The sequence below is a fragment of the Manis pentadactyla genome, chromosome 4 (genome assembly GCF_030020395.1).
Source record: "Manis pentadactyla isolate mManPen7 chromosome 4, mManPen7.hap1, whole genome shotgun sequence".
Taxonomy (NCBI): Eukaryota; Metazoa; Chordata; class Mammalia; order Pholidota; family Manidae; genus Manis; species Manis pentadactyla.
The window spans coordinates 110,548,984-110,571,218 of NC_080022.1; the positions used below are offsets into that span (position 1 = coordinate 110,548,984).

General features: G+C 43.5%; 1 protein-coding gene across 8 annotated transcripts in view; it reads right to left on the reverse strand.

The window, feature by feature from the left end:
• The window catches only part of LOC118920045 (histone H2B type 2-F), a 110,117-nt gene that overhangs the window by 79,912 nt on the left and 7,970 nt on the right, over positions 1-22,235 (reverse strand). Inside the window, exon 2 of one of the 8 annotated variants that reach the window (XM_057500668.1) lies at positions 294-2,408. The exons of 6 other annotated variants lie outside the window; for them this stretch is intronic. In XM_057500668.1, the coding sequence (XP_057356651.1) occupies positions 2,357-2,408 (52 nt within the window). In that variant the 3' untranslated portion in view covers positions 294-2,356. Of the gene's footprint in view, positions 1-293; positions 2,409-9,183; positions 9,215-22,235 lie in introns of those variants that run through there. One more of the 8 variants, XM_057500670.1, reaches the window with a different exon arrangement.

A 22,235-nucleotide genomic window follows, 5' to 3' on the forward strand; every position in this document is an offset into this window, starting at 1 on the left:
TTTTGGGTCCACATTTTGCAGAATGGCTTCTGCTCCAAGTTTCTAGCAGAGTCTTCACTGAAGGGGAACCTCTGGCCTTGAGGTGTTATGGATGGAAAAATAAACTGGTATACAATGTGCTTTTCTACCAAAATAGCAAGGCCTTCAAGTTTTCTCCTTGTAATTCTGAATTCACCATTCTGAAAACTAACCTGAGTCACAATGGCATCTATCACTGCTCAGGCATGGGAAGGCATCGCTACATATCAGCAGGAGTATCTGTCACTGTAAAATGTATGGTATCTGAATATGCATAAAGCTTTAGTTTTAAGGACCACAGGAACCATCATAAATCATTGCATCCATATGCAAGTGAAGAACGGAGCTCCAGATAGGTGAAGCCACACAGTGACGAGTGGCTGGGCTGAGACCAGAACTGAGGTCTACTGAGTCCCAGTCCATTGCTCTTTTCAGTATATTCCCTCAGTAAGTCCAGTAGCTAAGGAATGTCTGGGCTAGGGCATAGTGAAGATCCATTTAATCAATTTTATTTTAGTTGCAAGGAATAGAGACTCACTCAAGGTAGGTAGGTGAGTTATTAGAAAATCACTCAATGGAACTCACAAAAGCTCCAAGAAACAGAAACCCAGGAAACACTGGGACTTAGTTACACTTTGTCTCTCTCAGACAATGCAGCTTCTCCAGTTCCATTTCTCTCTGAATATCTGCTAATTAAGCAGCCTCCTCTGTTCCAGTTTGCATGTGGTCCTTGGTATAACTCTTTCATGGCCTTTCATCTTAGTACTCATAACTATTAGCAGCTTTTTTCTGTCTGAAAAGAGTTCATTCCTATGGGGAAAAGGTTATTGTCCCAGACTATCTTTTGAGGCAAGAACACAAGTAATGAATCACTGAACTGGCTAGTGTGTGAGTCAGTGCCCACTCCTAGGTGACCATTACCAGAAGGACATGGTCATATCATAACTAACATGGCTATTCATGACTAACGGAGCTATAGAGCATGGACTGTATAGAGGTATCCTCTGCAGTGGGATGTGAGCAAGCTGGCAACTAAGCATATCTATGAGAAAATCCCAGGAATGCTTCTCCGCTGGAAGTGGGAAAAATTATGTCTTATGGATGCACTCTCTAGGGGCAGGTTTCCCAAAGAGGAGGGATATCTTCTATAAAAAGAATCTTGGAACTGCAGCAGGCAACCCTCTCCCCATCAACTTTTCCTTTAGAACTATTTCCAGCTCCAGTGCTGAGAGCATCCTTGTCATTATCCCTTCTAGAGGGGAATCTGGTCAATCTGAGCTGTGAAACAAAGTTGCTCCCACAGAGGTCTGGCTTGCAGCTTTACTTCTTCTTTGTGGGCAGCAAGACCCTCATAAGCAGGAACACATCCTCTGAATACCAGATACTCACTGCTAAAAGAGAAGATTCTGGGTCATACTGGTGTGAGGCTGCCACAGAAGATGGAAATGTCATCAAGCACAGCCCTGAGTTGGAGCTTCAAGTGTGTGGTGAGTGAGAATAATGGGAGTTGATTGGCACAAGAGAAGATGCTTCCTTTTCCCCTATGAGACTGAGATCTATTCAAGGGGATTTCATGGCCAAGCCAGAAAAGAACCATGAGCAGGCCTTTTCACTCTTGATTTATAACTTCACTGTTCTCATAAACTTCATAATTTCCTTTCTTCTCTTTTCCTTTTCTTCTTCCATTTATTTCCTTCCTTTTACCCTTCTTTCTTTTCTATTTTCTTTCCCATCTTTCCCTTCTCTCCTCTCTCCTCCCTCCCCACCCTCTTGCAATAATCTACTCAACAACATATTGAGTTCCTCCTATCTACTGTCACAGGTATGGGGGTGGATGTAAGGGCATTAGGGGGCAGTTCTTTGAAGATCTCACATGGTGGGTTGGTGAGATAGGGGTTTTGTGGATTGCACATAATACATGCCCAAGTATCTATATCTGGCTGAGGTAGAGGGACTATGAGCTCCAAAAAAAGACTCTTTGGGAAAAAAAGTTTGTCTTCAACCCAGATTCATTTCAAGCATTAAATGTGATAGAAATAGCATTTATCTCTGAAACTAGGGAGTAAGTCTACTGACAGGGCCCTGGCAGTTAGGCTCTTACGAAGAGCCTGCCCCTGTCAGTGTACCATAGAGCCCAGAGGAAGCTACCTCCAGCTCCTTCCTACCCGTGAAACTACCAGTGTCTCCTCTGGGGACAGGCATATCAGGTCTCAGCCAACCTTGTCTCCCAAACATAAATCAGCCAGATTGCTCTGGTCTATAAATAGCATTTCTTCTTTTTGTAATTTTCTTCTTCAGGGTTCCAGTCACTAACTCTTGTCTGATTTCATATCCTTTTTTATCTGGCAGTGGGAACAACATTTTTGGTAGACACTGTGTTCTGTATGGAACTGCAAAGAAAGAAAAAGTGGAATTTAGAAATCTCTTTGGACTGGTCATGGAAAGAAGGTAACTTCCTACCATCAAAAAGATAGACATTTAGAAGAAGAGCTGAAGTGTCAGGACCAAGAACAGCTGTAGGAGGAGACACACCAGAGGAAGCACCAGGAGGGAAGCAGCACTGCAGTTCATTGGGAGCCCACAGAGCTAGGCAGTCCCTACCCCTTCATCTCTGTGTGTGAACTGGCACAACTGCCATGAAGCTAAAGGACACTAGAGCTGTGAGTCCCATGGCACCTAATCCTCAAGTAAAGCAAATAAATGAGCTGATTTCAATGGAGATAAACTTGGAAATTTGGTAATCTGAGAAAACTTGAACCTATTCTAAAGAAATATGCGTGTGTATGTATGAGTTTAAAATACCGAATGAGAGAAAAGCCAGGAAGGAGACAAGAGAGAGTAGCATAGATCCAAAGAAGGGAACGCAGTTTGCAAATGGCTTATGAGAAACTTTGGATGAGAGTGATCATGCCTCTGCGGTGCTCAGGATGGTGACCTCATGGCTTTTCTCTCTTAGCACACTAGCAGGGTTTGTGGCCACAAAGCTTGCAGAGACACAAGGGAGTCCCTCATGATGAGGAGTGGGTACATTATTTTTGCCCTTTCATTTGAGGCTTTCACATAACCTCTCTGTGCCCAGAGACACCAGGGGTCCTGCTTGACTATCCCAGTCCCCTGCCCTACAGGAACATAGGATGTAGCCATTGCTTTTCCTCATAAATTAAGCCCAGTTCTCCAAGCATGGTACTGCAAGGAGAAGCTTCAAGTAGGAATGTTATTTTAAGGCTTCAACTCTTACCTCCAGAGATTTGCTTTCACCATCTTGTTTTTGGATGATTACAAAATAGCTTCAAGATATACTACTCTCCCAGCTGGGCTCTAGTTTGGAGACAATTTTCCTGTTACTCTATAACACAACTGAGATAAAATTGAAGTATATGAATAAGATTTTACTAAAGCTTAGAAAAAAACAAAAGGGGTCTGAACAAGCCTAGCAACATAATTCTATATTATTTGGTCTTAAAAAAATGTAGCCCAACTGCCAAACCAGGAAGCATCTCTGCCTAGCCTCTGTCCTGGCTCTGCACAGCAGGATTTACCTGTAACACACACCACCTAGAAGCACTCTCGAGGAATTTGGGACTTGTAGCAGATGGAAAAGCAGCTTGGCCCACTGCCTTCCTAGCCTGTGGACAATGAGAATGTTCTTCTTCTCCCCTTTGCCTTCAGAAAGTACAGTAATGATTATCTCAATAGAAGTACAACAACGTCAACATTTGTGTTAAAAGAAATGGTCGTATATAATAGCAGGAGTTTCACTGATTATATATAATGTTTGGTCCTGTGGACTGGGGAAACAGGAAATGAGGAAAATTGCATGGAATGAGTTCCATAGGAAAGAGACCCAAAGACGTTCTGTAGAGGGACCACAGCATGAATTGGAAATTGAATTCAGAGGGAATTAGGAATGAAAGCAGGAAATTACATTCACACTCAAAGGAGAGAGCTCTGTCTATCCTCAAAGGGTGGACAGAATTTCAAGGAAAAGTCTCCCTGGTGGCAGAAGGTGAGGATACAGACAGAACTCTATGACCTGTGGTGAAGCTGGCCTTCCTCACTCTCCTCTTTTGCGCTCCTTTCCAGATTTTTCCATGCTTATATCTTTGTCACAATTTTTCTCATATGTACTTTAATGCTTAAATAAATCAACTATTTAATTGACCAACTCTCAGGTGTGTCCGGGCCTGCCTCAGATGCAGAGAGCAGCCTCATCCAAGTGCCTTTCCCAGGTGGCCTACATGTGGTACCTGAGCAAGGCAGAGATACAAGGCATTTCTGTCATATGTGGGACACTCTGACACACCAACCTCAATCCAGGGAACCCTACTGGGTTGACCAAGGTTTTGTTGGGCCTGTGCTGCAATTCAGCTTCTTCCTCTGCCCAGCCTTGCTTCCTTCCCCCTTCCAATTCCTTCCCAATTCTTTCCCTTCTTGGTACTGTTCCCTAATAAAAAATATTGCACCCTAAACTCCATCTCAGTGTCTACTTCCAGAGAGCCCAATATGCAATGCTCTGTGCTGTGAGTGGTCATAGAAAACAGGTGATAAGACAAGGTTTGGAGATGGATGATTCACCCAGTCTACTGGCAGTAAGGAACCCAGCATGAGTGGTAGGTGGAACACAGAGAGCTCTTGGCACAAAGTGGCTGTTCAGTTGCCAAAACTGTCACCAGTGGTGAGTTGGGGATTGTACTGGTGGAAGGGAATGCACTAGTAGTTATAATGTATCAGATGTTGGAGGCCTCTGGAGGAAATAATAGACATGAAGATAAAGGAATTGAATAACTAGAGAAAAGCACCAATGAGGCTCTGCAGAAAGCCGATAAATAGCTGAGGGTAACAAGCATTTGAAAAACACATCTTTAGTTGCCTACAAGGAAGTTCTCATCTCCTGGGAAGTGGAATGCCAAGGAAAGCCAAGGACTAAGGCCAGGACTAAGGCAAAGGGGGCAAACTTCAAAGAAAGCCTCTTTCCCATTTGGGAAAACATGGAAACCTGACATATGAGGCATCTTGGCTGATGCCTCCTAAAGTTGTGACCCCCAGTGTTCCTAAACCTTTTGAGGCTACAAAAGTGGCCCATACATCTCTAATAAGAGCTAGCACTCCATGCTGGAAGAAAATGCAGAGACTTCTTCCCAAGATAACAGATAGCCCCTCCAGATATTCCTCCATGTTTCCTCCTAGCCACCAAGTCTAAAAAAGGGTTAAGTCATAGCATAACCCAGCTGGGGCTCAATAAAAAGGAAAGCGAGTATATCCCCAAAGAGTTACAAAGCTTAGCCTCTGTGTACTCACAGAAGCCTGGAAAAGCAGGACTGTATTCTAAGGGTGCTTGACCAAGAGGACCAGAACATAAAATTGGGTAGAAAAAAGTTTATTGACTTGGGAGTTCTCTCCTGAGTTATAGAGTTTAACAAAAACCCTAGGAGTCAGTACCAATTCTTTACTAGGATGGCACCTTAAAAGATGGAAAAAGTTATGGCCCATGCTGAGCAAAGTTGAAATGCCAGCATGGTCACGTAAGACAGTGAAGAAAGTGATTAAAAGGCCAAGGGAATGGGAATGCTGGTATAGATATATGTTTTATAGACATGTCTGCCAGATAATTATGTTCCATGAAGATCCCAAAGGAAACACCATTTACTCAGGCATTATGGACCATTCTGGCAAAAGGGTACAAGAATCTCTAGAAAGTCCTAGAACTCCTATGGCCAGGGCTGATGGTACAGAGAGAAAGTCATAGAATTTGGCTCACTGATAGCAATGGGGATAATAGGAGTCCAAAACAATAGAGGCTAATAGTAGTGTTTAACCACCAGAAACCAGGGAATCACAGTCACTGTAATGACCAGCAAGGTCAGAGTGGCATCCAAGAAGCCTAACCTCAGAGAATTATGAAAATGATTAATAGAACATGGTATCCCTATGAGCCCAAATGAATTGTCACTCAACAAGGATGCTATTAAGTTTATGCCATTAGAAATCAAGACTGGGTGACAGGGAGGCTGAGGTCAGTTTACAGATCCAGAGCCCATTAACAGAGGTGGCTGGGTCCCCAGATAAAGGACCCTGAAACTCCATGGCAGGTACACAAACTTATTTGCTCATATAACTGCACTGAAGAAAGGAGATACCCAAACAACTTGTGTACTATTGGGTTGGCAAAGATACCTGGGGAATAAATATGGGTCCAGTATTGCTCCTAATGACCCACCACAGGGCTTTGTGCTCCCCATTCCTACAACTCTGGAGGTTAGAACTTCTGCAGGGCTGGAGACCCTCATCCCCTAAGGGGGAAAACTCTCACCCAGTGTAAATCCAGGGAGAAGAAATCCTGGGGGAAAATACCTAGCTGAAACCAAAAATCAGTCAAAGGGAGAAATAAAGTTTAAAACCCATTTATTGCTTACAAAAAAGCCATCTGGCATCTCTATCTTTCCTGCTGATGCAGAAGCAAGCAAATCCTTCCCCTCCAACCTCTCAGGTCCAGATAAGCCCTTGGTTGCCCACATAATTACCCATTCATATGGAAATGGACTACTTCCCTCCACCCCTTGAAAATACATAAAGATGCACTAAAGCCAGGGGAGAGATTCTGGAATTATTGCAATTTTACCCACACCCAGGGACACAGCATGAGTCTTACTGAATTATAGCCCATAATTAATCCCTGGGTACTTTGGGTTCCTTGTGTCTAGGGAACAATGGGCAAGAAGAGAGGAATAATTGACAGGGATAACCAATCCTAATCAGCAGGAGAAGATAAAGCTGTTATTACACAATGGGATAGAGAGAAATATGGGTAGAACCCCAGGTAATACACTTGAATGCCTCTTATCAACCCCTTGCCCGGTTGTGACTTTAAATAGACAGGTACAGTAACTGCAGGTTTAGAAGGGCTTAATAACCAGATACTCAGGTGTGGGTAAAATGTAGTATTTCTAGAATATGTCACCTGGCTTTAGTGCATCTGCATATCAACAGGTGTTCCTCAGGGGTGGAGAAAGGTTGTTCATCTCCATATCTATGGGTAATTACCTGGGCAACCAAGGGCTTATCTGAACCCGAGAGGTTATGGGGAGGTCTTGTTTGCTTCTGTCAGAGCAGGAAAGAGATGGCCCCAGACTGCAGTTTGTAAGCAATAAACAGGTTTTAAACTTCATTTCTCCCTTTCACTGATTTCAGTTTTAGAGGTATTCTTCCTCAGGATTTCCTCTCCCCAGTGTTACATCTGGCAGTAGTCAGCAGGACCTCTGAACCTGAAATCTGTCTAAATGGGTGCAACCTATGGGAGGGCTGCCACTAGAGATGATGGGGAGATTCCTGGAAACCCCCCTGTGGATAGTGGTGAGACAGGGACCGTGGGTGTAGTCAGAATAGGGTGAGGGCCTCTGGAAAAAGACCCCTACCAAAACTCCATATTAAACAATTAAACAAAGACAGAGTCACATTAATTCTCTAAAGTATAATATCAAACTAAGAATATAAGCATTCGTCAGTGAAGATTAGTTAAAACTAAAAATCCAGAAATAACCTGGCCTGGAATGTTTGAACATCCCCCAGATAAGAAAGTACCTCAGCATAGCCCATGTCTTGTTTGTATTAATTAAATAAAGCTATTGTAAAATTTACTTTAGCCTGCTAAATGGTCCAGTTTATCTTTAACTTTACCCAGATGCTGCTTTTCCTCCTCCAACCCTAATCAAGTCAGTAACTCAGCTCACCTTGAAAGCAAAACAAACAGCCTTGACTGATATACTCCTAAATCAAAAACTACTACTCTGAGAAAGGATCAAAGCAGTAAATTTCTTATGTTAACTCCACAAAATAGTCCGGAAAACTGATAAGAAACTTAGTGTCTGTGGATAAAATGAGAGTTCCTGTGGCCAGGATTCTCACCTGGCCCTGGTTGACTAGCTCACTGCACACCTGTGGGCAATACATGGCTGTTGAATCTATATAAAGAGCTCTGCCCAGTGCTCTGGGTGTGACACAGTGGCAGGGCTGCAAGGCTGCAGGAGAGCAGAGCAGAGGCTGGAGTGGTGGCAGCGCTGAGGACAGAGGCCCAGAGGATGGCTGGGCAGACAGAGGGGCCCAGAGGCAGAGACCAGCTTGCGACGTGCAGACTCACTCTGAGTGAATGGGATTCTACTGACTGACCTGGCACCTGGAAATAAAGTTGGGTATAACCCTTTCACCCAAAGAATGTTTTGCTGTCATTTTCTTTGGTCATATTGAATCCATAGCGAACTTGTCCAGGGCTGAAACCCATTGGCAAGACAGTGTCTCTTCAAAGATAAACATTTAGAGACCATTTGGTGAATCTGCATCCCTAGCTCTTTGTCTCTCAACCGCCTATAAATCCCCAGGCAACGCATCACTACGGGCTCTCTTGTCCCCTCCTGGCTCACGCCAGGAGCTCTGTCTGTCCTCTCACTGTATCTCTCAATAAAAGTCTCCCTGGCTCCCCTACCTTGACTGTTTGCTGAGTTCATTCTTCAACTCCACAAACAAGAACCCCAGCATCAGTGGGGAGGCCCCAGTAGATGCAGTGGCAGAGGGTGCAGCTTCACCTGGGAGCCCACTATATATGGTGCTTCTAATTTGGGAGCTCCTACTGGGGAAGTGGTCTAGGGTAAAGCACCTCCTGGAGTGGTGGGACCTTCCCCAGAAGTGGGGAAGGGTGGAGACACTGGAAGCTGCAGAATTAGCCCTCCGTGAGACAGAAAACTGCTTAGGGTCCCTGAGTGGCTGTGTAGTAGCTGGCATTACGGAGTCTCTTTTCCTCGAGATAGTGGAAAATGTTATCGAGGAGAAAGAGAGGGTTATTGAGAGGTTTATTGAGGAGAGAGAGGAACTTAGGCAGACACACTTAGAGAGACACATTTCAGCATTGCTTGGAGGAGCTGAGCGATAGCCTTTGGGATGCCCTTAAGAAAGAGAGCCAGTTATTGAGAGGAATGTCACACTCCTGGAAGATTCCTTAGCAATGGCGAGGTGTGAGGCGGCAGGAGAAGCTGCATTGCAGGAGGCCCTGGGGGAGGGGGAGGAAAGAGCCGTGCCTTCAGTCCCAGAGATGGAGGAGGAGCGGGGAGAGGGGAGAAGAGGAGGAGGCGGGGCCATGCTCTGATCTACTGCCTAGGCCTCCGCCCACCCGAGGCACTAGCCTCTCCTGTGTTAAAGGCCCGCCCATCTGCAATTAAAAAAAAAAAAGGCAATCAACCTCTGGCTCCTTGCGGGGGAGAAACCGACCCCTCCCAAGGTTGTAGAGAACTCCATGCTCCATCCCAATACCCAGGATGAGCTGGTGAACATGAGCATCTGGAATAGGCAGAAGCCATCAGAATCCCTGCCTACATGGTTTTTATGTCTCTGGGATATGGGGGTGGAAAACATTGTTGTGTCGGGTACTGAGTAGAGTAGAATAGCTTCCCTGATGACTCACCCTTCCCTCCTTCAGTGGTTACAAAATGTGTGTCATGCCTCAGGGAATCAGACATTCCTGAAATGGCTGACAGCTGCCATCAGGGTAGCTTGGTCTAATCAGGGTGATTTACCATATTTACTCACTAGCTGGAAAATGTATGCAGAGCTCCAACAGGTACTGCAGGAATTGGGTATGAAAAATATCATCTATAATATGGACCTCCAAAGCCTTGATGACGTGTTCACTATAGGAATGAGAAACCTGGTGCTGCGTACAGTTCCCACATCTCTCTTTGGGTCCCTAGTGAATACTCTTGCTCCCCACATAGGGAAACCCATAAGGGAAGCTACTTGTACTTTAGCAGATCTGGGGGAGGCTTGAAACAATAAGGGAATGGAGGGAAGTACAGACCATGACTGGAAGGAGAGGTGTAAAAGGCCCCATGAAGGTCTCGAGGATCCAGATGTGGGTTGATATGATAAAGGCTGGGGTAGTGAAAGCAAAACCTGATGGGCAGCCCAATAGAATATTGTTAGAACTGTGGCACCAATTAAAGCCAGAGCAGCAGTTCCAGCCACTGAGTTCCAGGACATGGAAACCAGAGGCAAGTCCTCATGCCTGGCCTGTGTCCCTGCAAAACTTTGTGGCACACAGTACTCAGGATTTTCCTGAGCCCTCACCCCCACAGGACGATGAGTGGATATCATGGTTCAACTGAGAGGGGGCCAAAGTCCCCAACCTAGGGGACATGGTGGGGACCAGAGGCCACATGTAGAACTAGCAATTCATTGGTCCCTTGTGAATGTACAACGTGTCCTGGCGCTGGTGGACACAGGAGCTGAGTGTTCTCTGATTCATGGCAACCCTGAGCATTTTCCCGGGACCCCTGCTGTGATAGATGACTATGGGGTAAGGGAATTAGTGTGAAGAAAGCCCAAATCCCTTTGGGGATAGAGGATTTACCCCCAAAGGAGTATATTGTGTACATTTCTCCCATCCCTGAATGTAGTTTGGGGGTAGATATCCTGCAGTCCTGTGGTTACAAACCACTGCAGTTGGGTTCAGACTGAGGGTATGTGTGGTAAAGGCACTTCTGAGGGGACATGCTAAGCATCCACCTGTAGCTCAGCCTGTACCTCGGCAGGTGGCAAATACTAAGCAGTATAAATTGCTGGGGGCACAAGGAAATTAGAGAAACTCTACAGGAGTTGGAGAAGGTGGGCATCATAAAGCCCACTCATAGTCCTTTTAATTCCCCAATGCAGCCAATGAAAAAGCCAGATGACTCCTGGCAATATGACCATGAACTACAGGGAATTGAATAAAGTCACACCCCTTTTGCATGCTGCTGCCCCCTCTATCGCAGACATTCTGGACATACTCAGCCATGAGCTGGGAACATACCATTATGCAGTAGACCTTGCTAATGCTTTCTTCTCTATTGACATAGCACAGGAAAGCTAGGAACAGTTTGCCTTCATGTGGGAAGGCCGGCAGTGGACATTTACTGTCCTTCCACAGGGATGCCTCCACAGTCCCACCATCTGTCATGGACTAGTAGCCCAGGATTTGGCCACATGGAAGAAACTGCAAACAGTGCAGTTGTATCACTACATTGCTTTTATGCCCATATCTGATTCTCTTTCAGATTTAGAAGGGGCAGTTCCTAGACTGTTGCAACATCTACAGGAGAAAGGATGGGCTGTGAACAACACAAGGTTCAGGGACCTGGTTTGTGTGTGAAATTCTTGGGGGTTGTCTGGTCAGGTAAAACTAAAGTTATTCCTGAAACAGTCATAGAAAAGGTCCAGGCTTTCCCCTCTCCTAGCACTGTGGCAGTATTACAAGAGTTTTTGGGTTTTTTGGGCTACTGGAGAGCGTTTCTCCCACACTTGTCACAAATTCTGAAATCCTTATACGGGTTGGTACGAATGCGCATCAGGTAGGGCTGGGATGAGACACGTGCAGCTGCTTTTACTCCTGCCAAGTGGGCAGTCAAGGCTGTATAGGCCTTGAATATAATGGACTCATCAAGGCCCTGTGAGCTAGATGTTTGTGTAACCAAAGATGGTTATGAATGGGATCTTTGGCAGTGGCTTGAACGGACACACAACTAATTGGATTCTGGCACAACTATGGAAAGGAACAGAGGTCCAGTACACCTTGATAGAGAAGCAACTGGCTGCTGTGTACCATGCCTTGCTGGGTACAGAGCCCATCACTGGAACAGCTCTGTCCAAGGTAATAACCACCTATCTCATCACGGGATGGGTGTGAGAATGGACCCAACAGCCATGGAAGTCGTGTGGAACAGACACCTACACTGGCCAAATGGGGTGCATATTTACAGCAGCACAGCGCCCTCTCTACTAGCTCCTTATGTGAAGAATTTCAAAGCTTATTGGGGCCAGTGACCTATACCAGAGGAAAGCAGGAAGAACTTGCTTTTGAGCCATTGGTACCCAGAGTCATTATCAGGAGGGAAAAGCCCCTATACCTGAAGATACTTGGTACACAGATGGCTCCAGTCATAGGCAGCCCCTGAAGTGGAGGGCTGTGGCTTTCCATCCTAAGACTGAGACAATATGGCTGGAGGATGGACAGGGGAAGAGCAGTCAGTGGGCTGAGTTGCAGGCAGTATGGCTCATCATCACCTAGGAGCCTTCCCCCATAGTTGTCTGCACTGACAGCTGGGCCGTCTATCGGGGCTTGACCCTGTGGCTACCGACATGGTATCATGCAAACTAGACGGTCGGTCACCAGCCCCTTTGGGGGCAAGAGTTGTGCCAAGACCTATGGGCCTTTGGTCAGACTAAGACAGTTACCATATACATGTGACTGGCCATTTGCCTTTGGCATCCCCAGGGAATGATGAAGCAGACACATTGGCCCAGGTGCGCTGGCTAGAAGGAAAGCCTGCCTCTGATATGGCCCAATAGCTACACCAACATTTGTTGCACATGGGGAAAAAGACAATGTGGGCTGTAGCCCACTGGTGGGGCTTGCCATTGACCTTTGAAAAAATCAGCAAACCCAGAAGGAGTGTCTTGTGTGCTCTAAGAGGGACTTACACCAGTGTGGGACAATAGTAAGGGGGCCGATACCCCTTGTCAGGTGGCAGATATGCTATATTGGGCCTCTGCCCATATCAAAAGGATATCAGTATGCCATGACTTGTGTGGACACAGCTATTGGACTATTGGTTGCTTTTCCTGCACATGGTGCAGATCAGCAAACCACCAAGAAGGGCCTAGAGCGTCTCTTTGCAACCTATGGCCGCCCGCAGGTGACTGAAAGTGATCAAGGCACCCACTTTACTGGAAATGCATTACAATAATGGGTGTGGCAATTAGGAATAAAGTGGAAATTTCATGTATCATATAATCTTACTGGGGCAGGCATGATAGAGAGGTACAATGGTTTGTTGAAATCTGGCCTGAAGTCGTACACCTGCTATCTATGTATGGGGTTGGTCAGTTCGCCTATGGACAGTGCTGCAGCGTTTGAATGAGAAGTCACATAAAGGAGCTCTGAGCCCTGTGGATATGCTCACGTACCTTGCTGCCTCTCCTATACAATTGCATGTCTAAACCAAAGAAAAGCTATTGAAGCCAGGATATGGTCAGCAGAGCAACATCCTGCTGCCAGCCCCTACTGCATTAAACCCTGGAGACACTGTTGAATGGACCTGGCCCTGGACCTTTTGACACATGGACCAGTGATGGCTGGCCCTTCTGGCACCTTGAGGGAAAGGCCTGGAAGCTGGCCTCCTCTGTAGTTCTGAAATAACAGCTGAATGGCCCCCAAAGATCATGGTAGTGTACCCAAAACGTCCAGGACGTAAGAGCATCTTACAGAGAAGTCTTGTTTTATCTTTATGGCCAGTGCATATATCTGCCATAGCCCTATATACTGACCCATCTGTAACTCCCATAGGGAGGGGTGTGAAAGTCTGGTATACTAGACCAGGATGAGATCTGATTCCTGCCACTGTTTAATCATAGGACCACTCTCTTGCATGTATCCTACCTGATGGACAAGATTTGCCTATGCTGGTGTCATTAAAATATGTATCTTATTGCCCTTTATGTTATTTTCTTCTGCAGTCCTTGTGGCCTGGATACACCACCCAGCTGCATCTGCCACATGATGATTGCTCTGAACCTTCCACCTCCTCAGCTACTGTCTGCCTAAGGAATAGGCAAGCTATAGACAACCTGCATAGGACTTTGAACATAGCTGAATCCTCTGGCTTGAGGATTAATCATGATTTTATTGCTACTGCTATTGTATGTCATTAGTCTGTTTACAGTGCTCCACTTTTCTCACCGAGGGACCACTGGGGAAGAGGGGGAACGAGTAGATTGTAAGGTGAGATTTGTGGAGGAGTGGTCTGCTGGTAGAATTGCAGTATTTTCAGAATCTCTCTCCTGGTTTTAGTACATCTCCAGATCAACAGGTGTTTCTAAGGGGCGGAGAGAAGTAGTTCATCTCCACATCAGTGGGTAATTATCTGGGTGACCAGGGCTAATGTGAACCTGAGAGGTTGGGGGAGCATTGGCTTGCTTCTGTGATAGCAAGGGAGAGAGACAGATGCTGGACAGCTGTTTGTAAGCAATAAATGGGTTTTAAACTTTATTTCTCCCTTTTACTGATTTCGTTTTTAGAGGTATTTTGCCCCAGATTTCCTCTCCCCAGAGTTACAATAAGATATGTAAAAAACATACTGGGAAATACCAATTAGCTTCAAAGAGCAGTCTCCCTGCATTTCACCCTTTTCAGTAAAGAAAAAGAGCTCCTATCTCATGCACCAGTGACTCAGTCTGTTTCTCAGCTTCATGTTCTGCATGATGTCAAAAAGAAGATGAAAGTTTTTACTTCTAACAGATCAGCATTACATTTTCAAGTAAAAGGAATGCATTGAAGGTAGGTTAGTATTTTACATTTTCCTAAACAATTTAGAAGAAATCGTTTCACCGATTTTTACCCCAAAAAAGTACTGGATACTGTAAATCCAGATTAATATTTTTATTTAGTTGCAAATCCGCTTGCTATTACTCATCAATCATTTCTTTTTTCCTAATTCAGATGTGTTAGAAGATTCTGTTGTAAATCAGCTACTTAACAACAGTCATTAATACACTTTTTTAGCTCCACACTTAATGGCTAGAACAGGGTTCCAGAATGGACGAACAACGGCGACACCTCTCGGACCTGGGAGAGGCAGAGGCGTGATGCTCCCAGTGTGTTCCGCGGAAGGCCGCTAGCTCCACTCTGTGGCTACTCGTGCACATTGCGACCCCAGCTCGCCACCTAGGCCACCACCGCCAGGGTTCTGAGACCCAGTTGCTCAGAAGCCGACCTGAGAAGGCTTTTTCTCAACCTCCCCTGAAAACCCCGTGGGAAATTTTTGTTTCCCCACAGCCGGCAGAGACCAGAGATGGGCTTTAGAGTGCGTCTGCGGTGGCAGGTGGGTAGAGGAGGGCAAGAGAACCCAGCTTGTGGGTGTCCCCCAAATCCCGACGTCATTGTTTACTTTTACCCGAGTGGCCCGGGCCAGCAGCCGCAGGAAGGAAGCATCGCGGGAAGCCAAAGGCTACGTGGGCGTCGCGGAAACTAACTAGGCCAGGGCCGTTGGTGGCCCACCCGCCTACTGGAGGAGCCGGGCCAGTGCCGTCCCAAGCAGAGGAAGGCGGGAAAACACCGGAGAGGTCGGGCACTGGCCTGCTGGGACAGATCCAAGAAAAAGGCTCTGGGGGAGGTGGTAGCAGGGAAAGAGCAGGTGAAAAGGGAGAGACTAGTGTCCAGGTCTGCACAGATGACGTCCCTACTGGTTCCTCCCCCATCAGAGCCAGGAAGGGAGCTGAGCCAGCTGAACCTGCAAGAGAATAGGCAGGGATTCTCCAGGCTCTTCAGGGGCTGCTCTGAAATGCATTTGGGAACCACTGGCGGTCTCCCTCAGGGGTTCAAAGGCCTTTCTTATCCCAGTTTGACAAGAGTTCCCAGAACTGAGAACAAGGCCCTGGAGTGGATTGATGCAGATTGCTGGAAGTGAGGGAGAGGTTGGGGAGGAAGATGGGATGTTCTTTGGTCACCCTCAGATTCACCAGTGACAATATCCAGATTCTACTGGGCCTACCAAAGTTTGAGAGACTGTTGGAGCCATCTTGTAACCCCCCGGGCTTCCAGACCTAAGCACAACCCCAGAGTAGACAGTTACGGAGCAGAACAGACAACTGGTAACACGGGTGGATCTGTTGGAGTCGTTTTTCACCTTTTGGCTCATAGGGAGAGCCCTAAACACATTCAAGATTCTACAAGAGTCCAGGCGCATTTCAGAACATTCAGAGTGTTCTTAGCCTGAGAAGAAATCCCCAAAAGTGTATCATCTGGTTTGGGTTTAAACCAATTTGGGGTCTGTTCTGGGTCTTCTGGTTCCCACTCTCAGTTGGAAGAAACCTCAGTACCTTTTGAATTTAGGAATTTTCCCATGAGGAGCCAAGAACAGCCGGATTTGCCCAGGCAATTCGAAGCCTGAGGACCAGATGGAATGGAGGCATAGCCAGCAGCTGGCTGGAAGGGATACAACAGTCATTGCCATCAGGCTTAGCTGGAGATAGACCCCAAGGAGTGATAAGGGGACAACAGTGGAAGAGAGAAAATCAGGAATCCAGGTGAGAGAGAACAGTAGCTTAGACTAACATGGTACCAGTGCAGGTGTTGAGAAGTGGTCACATTTGATATATATTTTGTAGGAAGTATCAAAAAACTTGTTGATTCCATTCACAATTGCATCAAAAAGAATAAAATACCTAGGAATAAACCTAACCAAGGAAGTGAAAGACCTATACTCTGAAAACTACAAGACACTCTTAAGAGAAATTAAAGAGGACACTAACAAATGGAAACTCATCCCATGCTCTTGGCTAGGAAGAATTAATATTGTCAAAATCGCCATCCTGCCTAGAGCAATCTACAGATTCAATGCAATCCCTACCAAATACCAATAGCATTCTTCAACGAACTGGAACAAACAGTTCTAAAATTCATATGGAACCACAAAAGACCCCGAATAGCCAAAGCAATCCTGAGAAGGAAGAATAAAGCAGGCGGAATTATGCTCCCTGACTTCAAGCTCTACTACAAAGCCACAGTAATCAAGACAATTTGGTGCTGGCATAAGAACAGACCCATAGACCAGTGGAACAGAATAGAGTCCAGATATAAACTCAAGCATTTATGGTCAATGAATATACGATAAAGGAGCCATGGATATACAAATGGGGAAATGACAGCCTCTTCAACAGCTGGTGTTGGCAAAACTGGACAGCTACATGTAAGAGAATGAAACTGGATCATTGTCTAACCCCAAATACAAAAGTAAATTTGAAATGGATCAAAGATCTGAATGTAAGTTATGAAACCATAAAACTCTTAGAAAAAACATAGGCAAAAATCTTTAGGACATAAACATGAGCAACTTCTTCATGAATGATATTCTCCCCAGGCAAGGGAAACAAAAGCAAAAATGAACAAGTGGGACTGTATCAAACTAAAAAGCTTCTGTACAGCAAAGGACACCATCAATAGAACAAAAAAAGTCATCCTACAGTATGGGAGAATATATTCATAAATGACAGATCCGATAAAGGGTTGACATCCAAAATATATAAAGAGCTCACACACCTCAACAAACAAATACACATCTCAACAAACAAAAAGCAAATAATCCAATTAAAAAATGGGCACAGGATCTGAACAGACACTTCTCCAAAGAAGAAATTCAGATGGCCAACAGACACATGTAAAGATGATCCACATCGCTAATCACCAGAGAAATGCAAATTAAAACCACAATGAGATATCACCTCACACCAATAAGGATGGCCACCATCCAAAAGACAAACAACAACAAATGTAGGCGAGGTTGTGGAGAAAGGGGAACCCTCCTACACTGCTGGTGGGAATGTAAACTAGTTCAACCATTGTGGAAAGCTGTATGGAGGTTCCTCAAAAAGCTCAAAATAGAAATACCATTTGACCCAAGAATTCCACTCCTAGGAATTTACTCTAAGAATGCAGCAGCCCAGTTTGAAAAAGACAGATGCACCCCTATGTTTATAGCAGCACTCTTTACAATAGCCAAGAAATGGAAGCAAACTAAGTGTCCATCAGTAGATGAATGGATAAAGAAGATGTGGTACATATACACAATGGAATATTATTCAGCCATAGAAGAAAACAAATCCTACCATTTGCAACAACATGGATGGAGCTAGAGGATATTATGCTCAGTGAAATAAGCCAGGTGGAGAAAGACAAATACCAAATGATTTCACTCATCTGTGGAGTATAAGAACAAAGAAAAAACTGAAGGAACAAAACAGCAGCAGAATCACAGAACCCAAGAATGGACTAACAGTTGCCAAAGGGAAAGTGACTGGGAAGGATGGGTGGGAATGGAGGGATAAGGGGAATTAAAAAAGAGGCATTACTACTAGCAGACATATAGGGGGTGGGCACGGGGAGGGCTGTACAACACAGAAAAAACAAGTAGTGACTCTATAGCATCTTACTACGCTGATGGACAGTGTAATGGGGTATGTGGGGGGGACTTGATGATGGGGGGAGTCTAGTAAACATAATGTTGCTCATGTAATTGTAGATTAATGATACCAAAAGATAAATAAATAAAAGCTTGATGATTGATTAGATGTAGGGAATATTGGAAAGAGAGGAATCAGAGACAACCCCTCAGTTTGGAGCTTGAGCAATAAACTGACTCCATTGACTAAGCTGGGAAAGAGCAAGTTGGTGGAGCAGGGAGAAAGGAGTAGCAAGTGAAAGTTATATGTAGGACATATCAAGATTTCTATTTGACATTTCAGTGTCACTGTTCAAAAAGCAATGGATATATCAGTGGAGCTTAGGGAAGAATCCTGAACTAGAAATAAAATTTTGAGAATCATCATATACATTGTTGTATTTAGACCCGTAGAATTAGAAGAGACAATGTAAGCATGAAGTACAGATAGAAAACAAAAGGATCTAAGACTGAACCCTGGGATGTGCCAAATCTTAAAGGTTGTATAGAAGAGGTGGCAGCAAAGGATGTTGACAAGAAACAGCCAATAAGGTAGGAAAAAAATAGAGGAAAGTTTCTCAAGAGTGATCAACTATGTTAAATTCTCCTGGTAAGTTGGTTTGATTTGGAGTGGAATTGTATTAAGTCTGTAGATCTTTTTTTTTGTGGGGGGGTGGGAGCGGATACTGACATCATTACAGTACTGACTTTTCCAATTCATGAACATGGTATATAACCCCATTTCTTTACTTATATGATTGTTAAATCTGTCAGCAATGTGTACAACACAGAAAAAGCAAGTAGTGACTCTATAGCATCTTACTACGCTGATGGACAGTGTAATGGGGTATGTGGGGGGGACTTGATTAATTAATAAGTATACATTGCATACTCAGAAGATTTTAGGAACACATCCACTGATATAAGATTTGGCACATCCCAGGGTTCAGTCTTAGATCCTTTTGTTTTCTATCTGTACTTCATGCTTACGTTGTCTCTTCTAATTCTATGGGTCTAAATACAACAATGTATATGATGATTCTCAAAATTTTATTTCTAGTTCAGGATTCTTCCCTAAGCTCCACTGATATATCCATTGCTTTTTGAACAGTGACACTGAAATGTCAAATTTTCTCTCTAGAAGTCTTCATCTTTTTGTTAAATTTATTCATAGGTCCTTCATTTTTGTGGGTTATTGTAGATAGTATTGTTAGAATCTTAAGACGTTATTATTACCAATCTCATAGCTATAATAGTATAAAAACTGAAAACCCTAAGAGAACTGTGTATTAAGCTTGGCAATGGAAAGCACTCAACAGGACTTCCCTACCATCAACATCAACTAGCATTTACTGAAACGTTTATTAAGTATCAAGCATATACTAATGATGTTTATATGCATTTACTCATTTGCTCTTCACAAAAACATTATGAAGTAAGCATTATTACTATTATCCTCACTTTGAAGATAAGGAAACTGAAGCATAGAAGATTCAAAAACTTGCCCTAGTCACATTACTGATAAAGAGCAGGGCTAGGTAACAAACCAGGTGAACTGTCTTAAGTGTTGGCACTCTTTATTAATAAGTATACATTGCATACTCAGAAGATTTTAGGAACACATCATCCTTCTATACTGCCAGGAAAGGTCAAATGTATTTACTTTGACATTTCTCTGCTACTGTAGGGCACTTGTACATAGTCATATTTTCATCCATCAACTCAAACTAAATGACTCAGACATGCTTATAATCCATGTATTATTATTTCCTCCTTCTAAAAAGAAGAGACAGTTGTTTTGTTTTACTCTTATAATTTTTGGCACTCTACTTCTTCCCTACTACGAATGATTTCATATGCTAATCTAGATTTATCTTTTATGCCTTTTTCCCACCTAAACACATCCCACAATCAAAAATACAAAATACACTCTTCTCAAAAAATAAAAAGGTTTCTTACATTTTTTCTTTAGGCTAAGGATCAAACTAGGTTTTACCTTGGGTAACTCTCCTGCAAATCCTAAAATTGTTTTCTATGCATACTTGCTATTTTTAGAAAAAAAGTTACTCATTTAAGAATACTTTCTATTGCCCAGTCCCTTGATATTGTGAACAAAAATTTGAAAATCAGACTCTCTTAAAAATACATCACAGGAAAAGTCCTCTACAAACATGCTTAGATAAGCAAACCATTCTTAATCAATTTTCATAGTGCAACAGGGAGAAGAATGAAGAACCTAAGAAAGCAAGGATATGTCCCTTTGCTGGGACCGACCCTATGACTGATACATACACAAGTTAGTGAGCTTTCTCCTGCTCATTATTCTACATACTATAATATGGGTCTTCAGTAAGCAGACGTGCCAAATGGGATGAAATATACATCTCCAGAGAGAAATTCAAGTAGTTTAAAGTTTAACCCTAGTATTGGGAATTTTATTAAGAACACTGAACAACCTTTGCCCAAAGTTGTATCTGTGCTGTGACTGAACTGTGTTTTTTTTTTTTTCTTTTTCTGGATAATTATTTTTTATTGAAGGGTAGTAGACACACAGTATTACATTAGGTTCAGGCGTACAACACAGTGATTCAACATTTATATACATGATAATTCTAGGTACTAGCTATCACCATACCAAGTTGTTACAATATTTTGACTATATTCCTTATGCTATACATTACATCCCGGTTACTTATTTATTTTACAATTGGAAGTGTATATATATATATATATATATATATATATATATATATATATATATATATATATTTGTGTGTGTGTGTGAGGGCATCTCTCATATTTATTGATCAAATGGTTGTTAACAACAAAAAAATTCTGTATAGGGGGGTCAATGCTCAATGCACAATCATTAATCCACCCCAACCCTAATTTTCATCAGTCTCCAATCTTCTGAAGCATAACGAATAAGTTCTTACATGGAGTACAAATTCTTACATAGTGAATAAGTTACATGGTGAACATTACAAGGGCAGTCATCACAGAAACTTTTGGTTTTGCTCATGCATTATGAACTATAAACAGTCAGTTCAAATATGAATATTCATTTGATTTTTATACTTGATTTGTATGTGGATACCACATTTCTCTCTTTATTATTATTATTTTTAATAAAATGCTGAAGTGGTAGGTAGATACAAGATAAAGGTAGAAAACATAGTTTAGTGTTGTAAGAGAGCAAATGTAGATGATCAGGTGTGTGCCTATAGCCTATGTGTTAATCCAAGCTAGACAAGGGCAATAAAACATCCACGTATGCAGAAGATTTCTCTCAGAACAGGGGAGGGGGGAGGTTCTAAGCCTCACCTCTGTTGATCCCCATTTTCTCACCTGATGGCCCCCCTGCGACTGTGCCTGTCTTAGGTTGTTCCTCCCTTGAGGAATCTTACCGGTCTCTGGCTAACCAGTCATCTTCCGGGGCCATACAGGGAAATGTTAAGTTGGTAAGTGAGAGAGAAGCCTTATTGTTTGAAATGGTTAGCTTTTTACTTCTTTGCATATTTATGCCCTGTGGCTTCTGTGCCCAGCATCTGTCTTGAGGTGTCTTTAACACTTGGAAGAATTATGATACTCAGTAAATTCGATATGTGGCACGAATTCTATTTAAGGGTTGTAATTAGGAAAGAAGAAGAAAAGCTATTGAAGTAGCAGGCGGAAGAAAACCTGGGAAGATTGATTATTTCTTTGACATATCTTCTTGTAGAGTAACTTCAGCATGTATAGGTTTTAAACTACTAATTAAATTGTGCACACACATTAACATAATAGGAGTACAGTTACATAACCAAAGCATACCTGTAATTACCAGCCATCTCCAGTGAAACCAAGAAAACCAGTTAGGCACCTTAGGCATTTGTGAAAACTTACCTATGATATGGTGGATATTGTCCAACTGAACTTGAACAGTCTGAGAGAATTCAGATAAATTAAAACAACCCATTCCTGGGGACTGTTCACATCCCATATGTTCTTTTAACAGTAAATAGTCTGTACTTGTAAGATTTTGGAGTGCTACAGTTTGCACTTCTCCTAATTCTTGGTTGAGTTCCAACAGTATAGATCCAGTCAAATTTGTTGTTTTACTGTATGCACAGGCCAGCTTAGATATCTCCTTCATTCCCATGGCAAGTCCAGGAATTGGTGGGATGAGTGCATCTACACCTGTAGCAGTGCGTGGATCTTTGT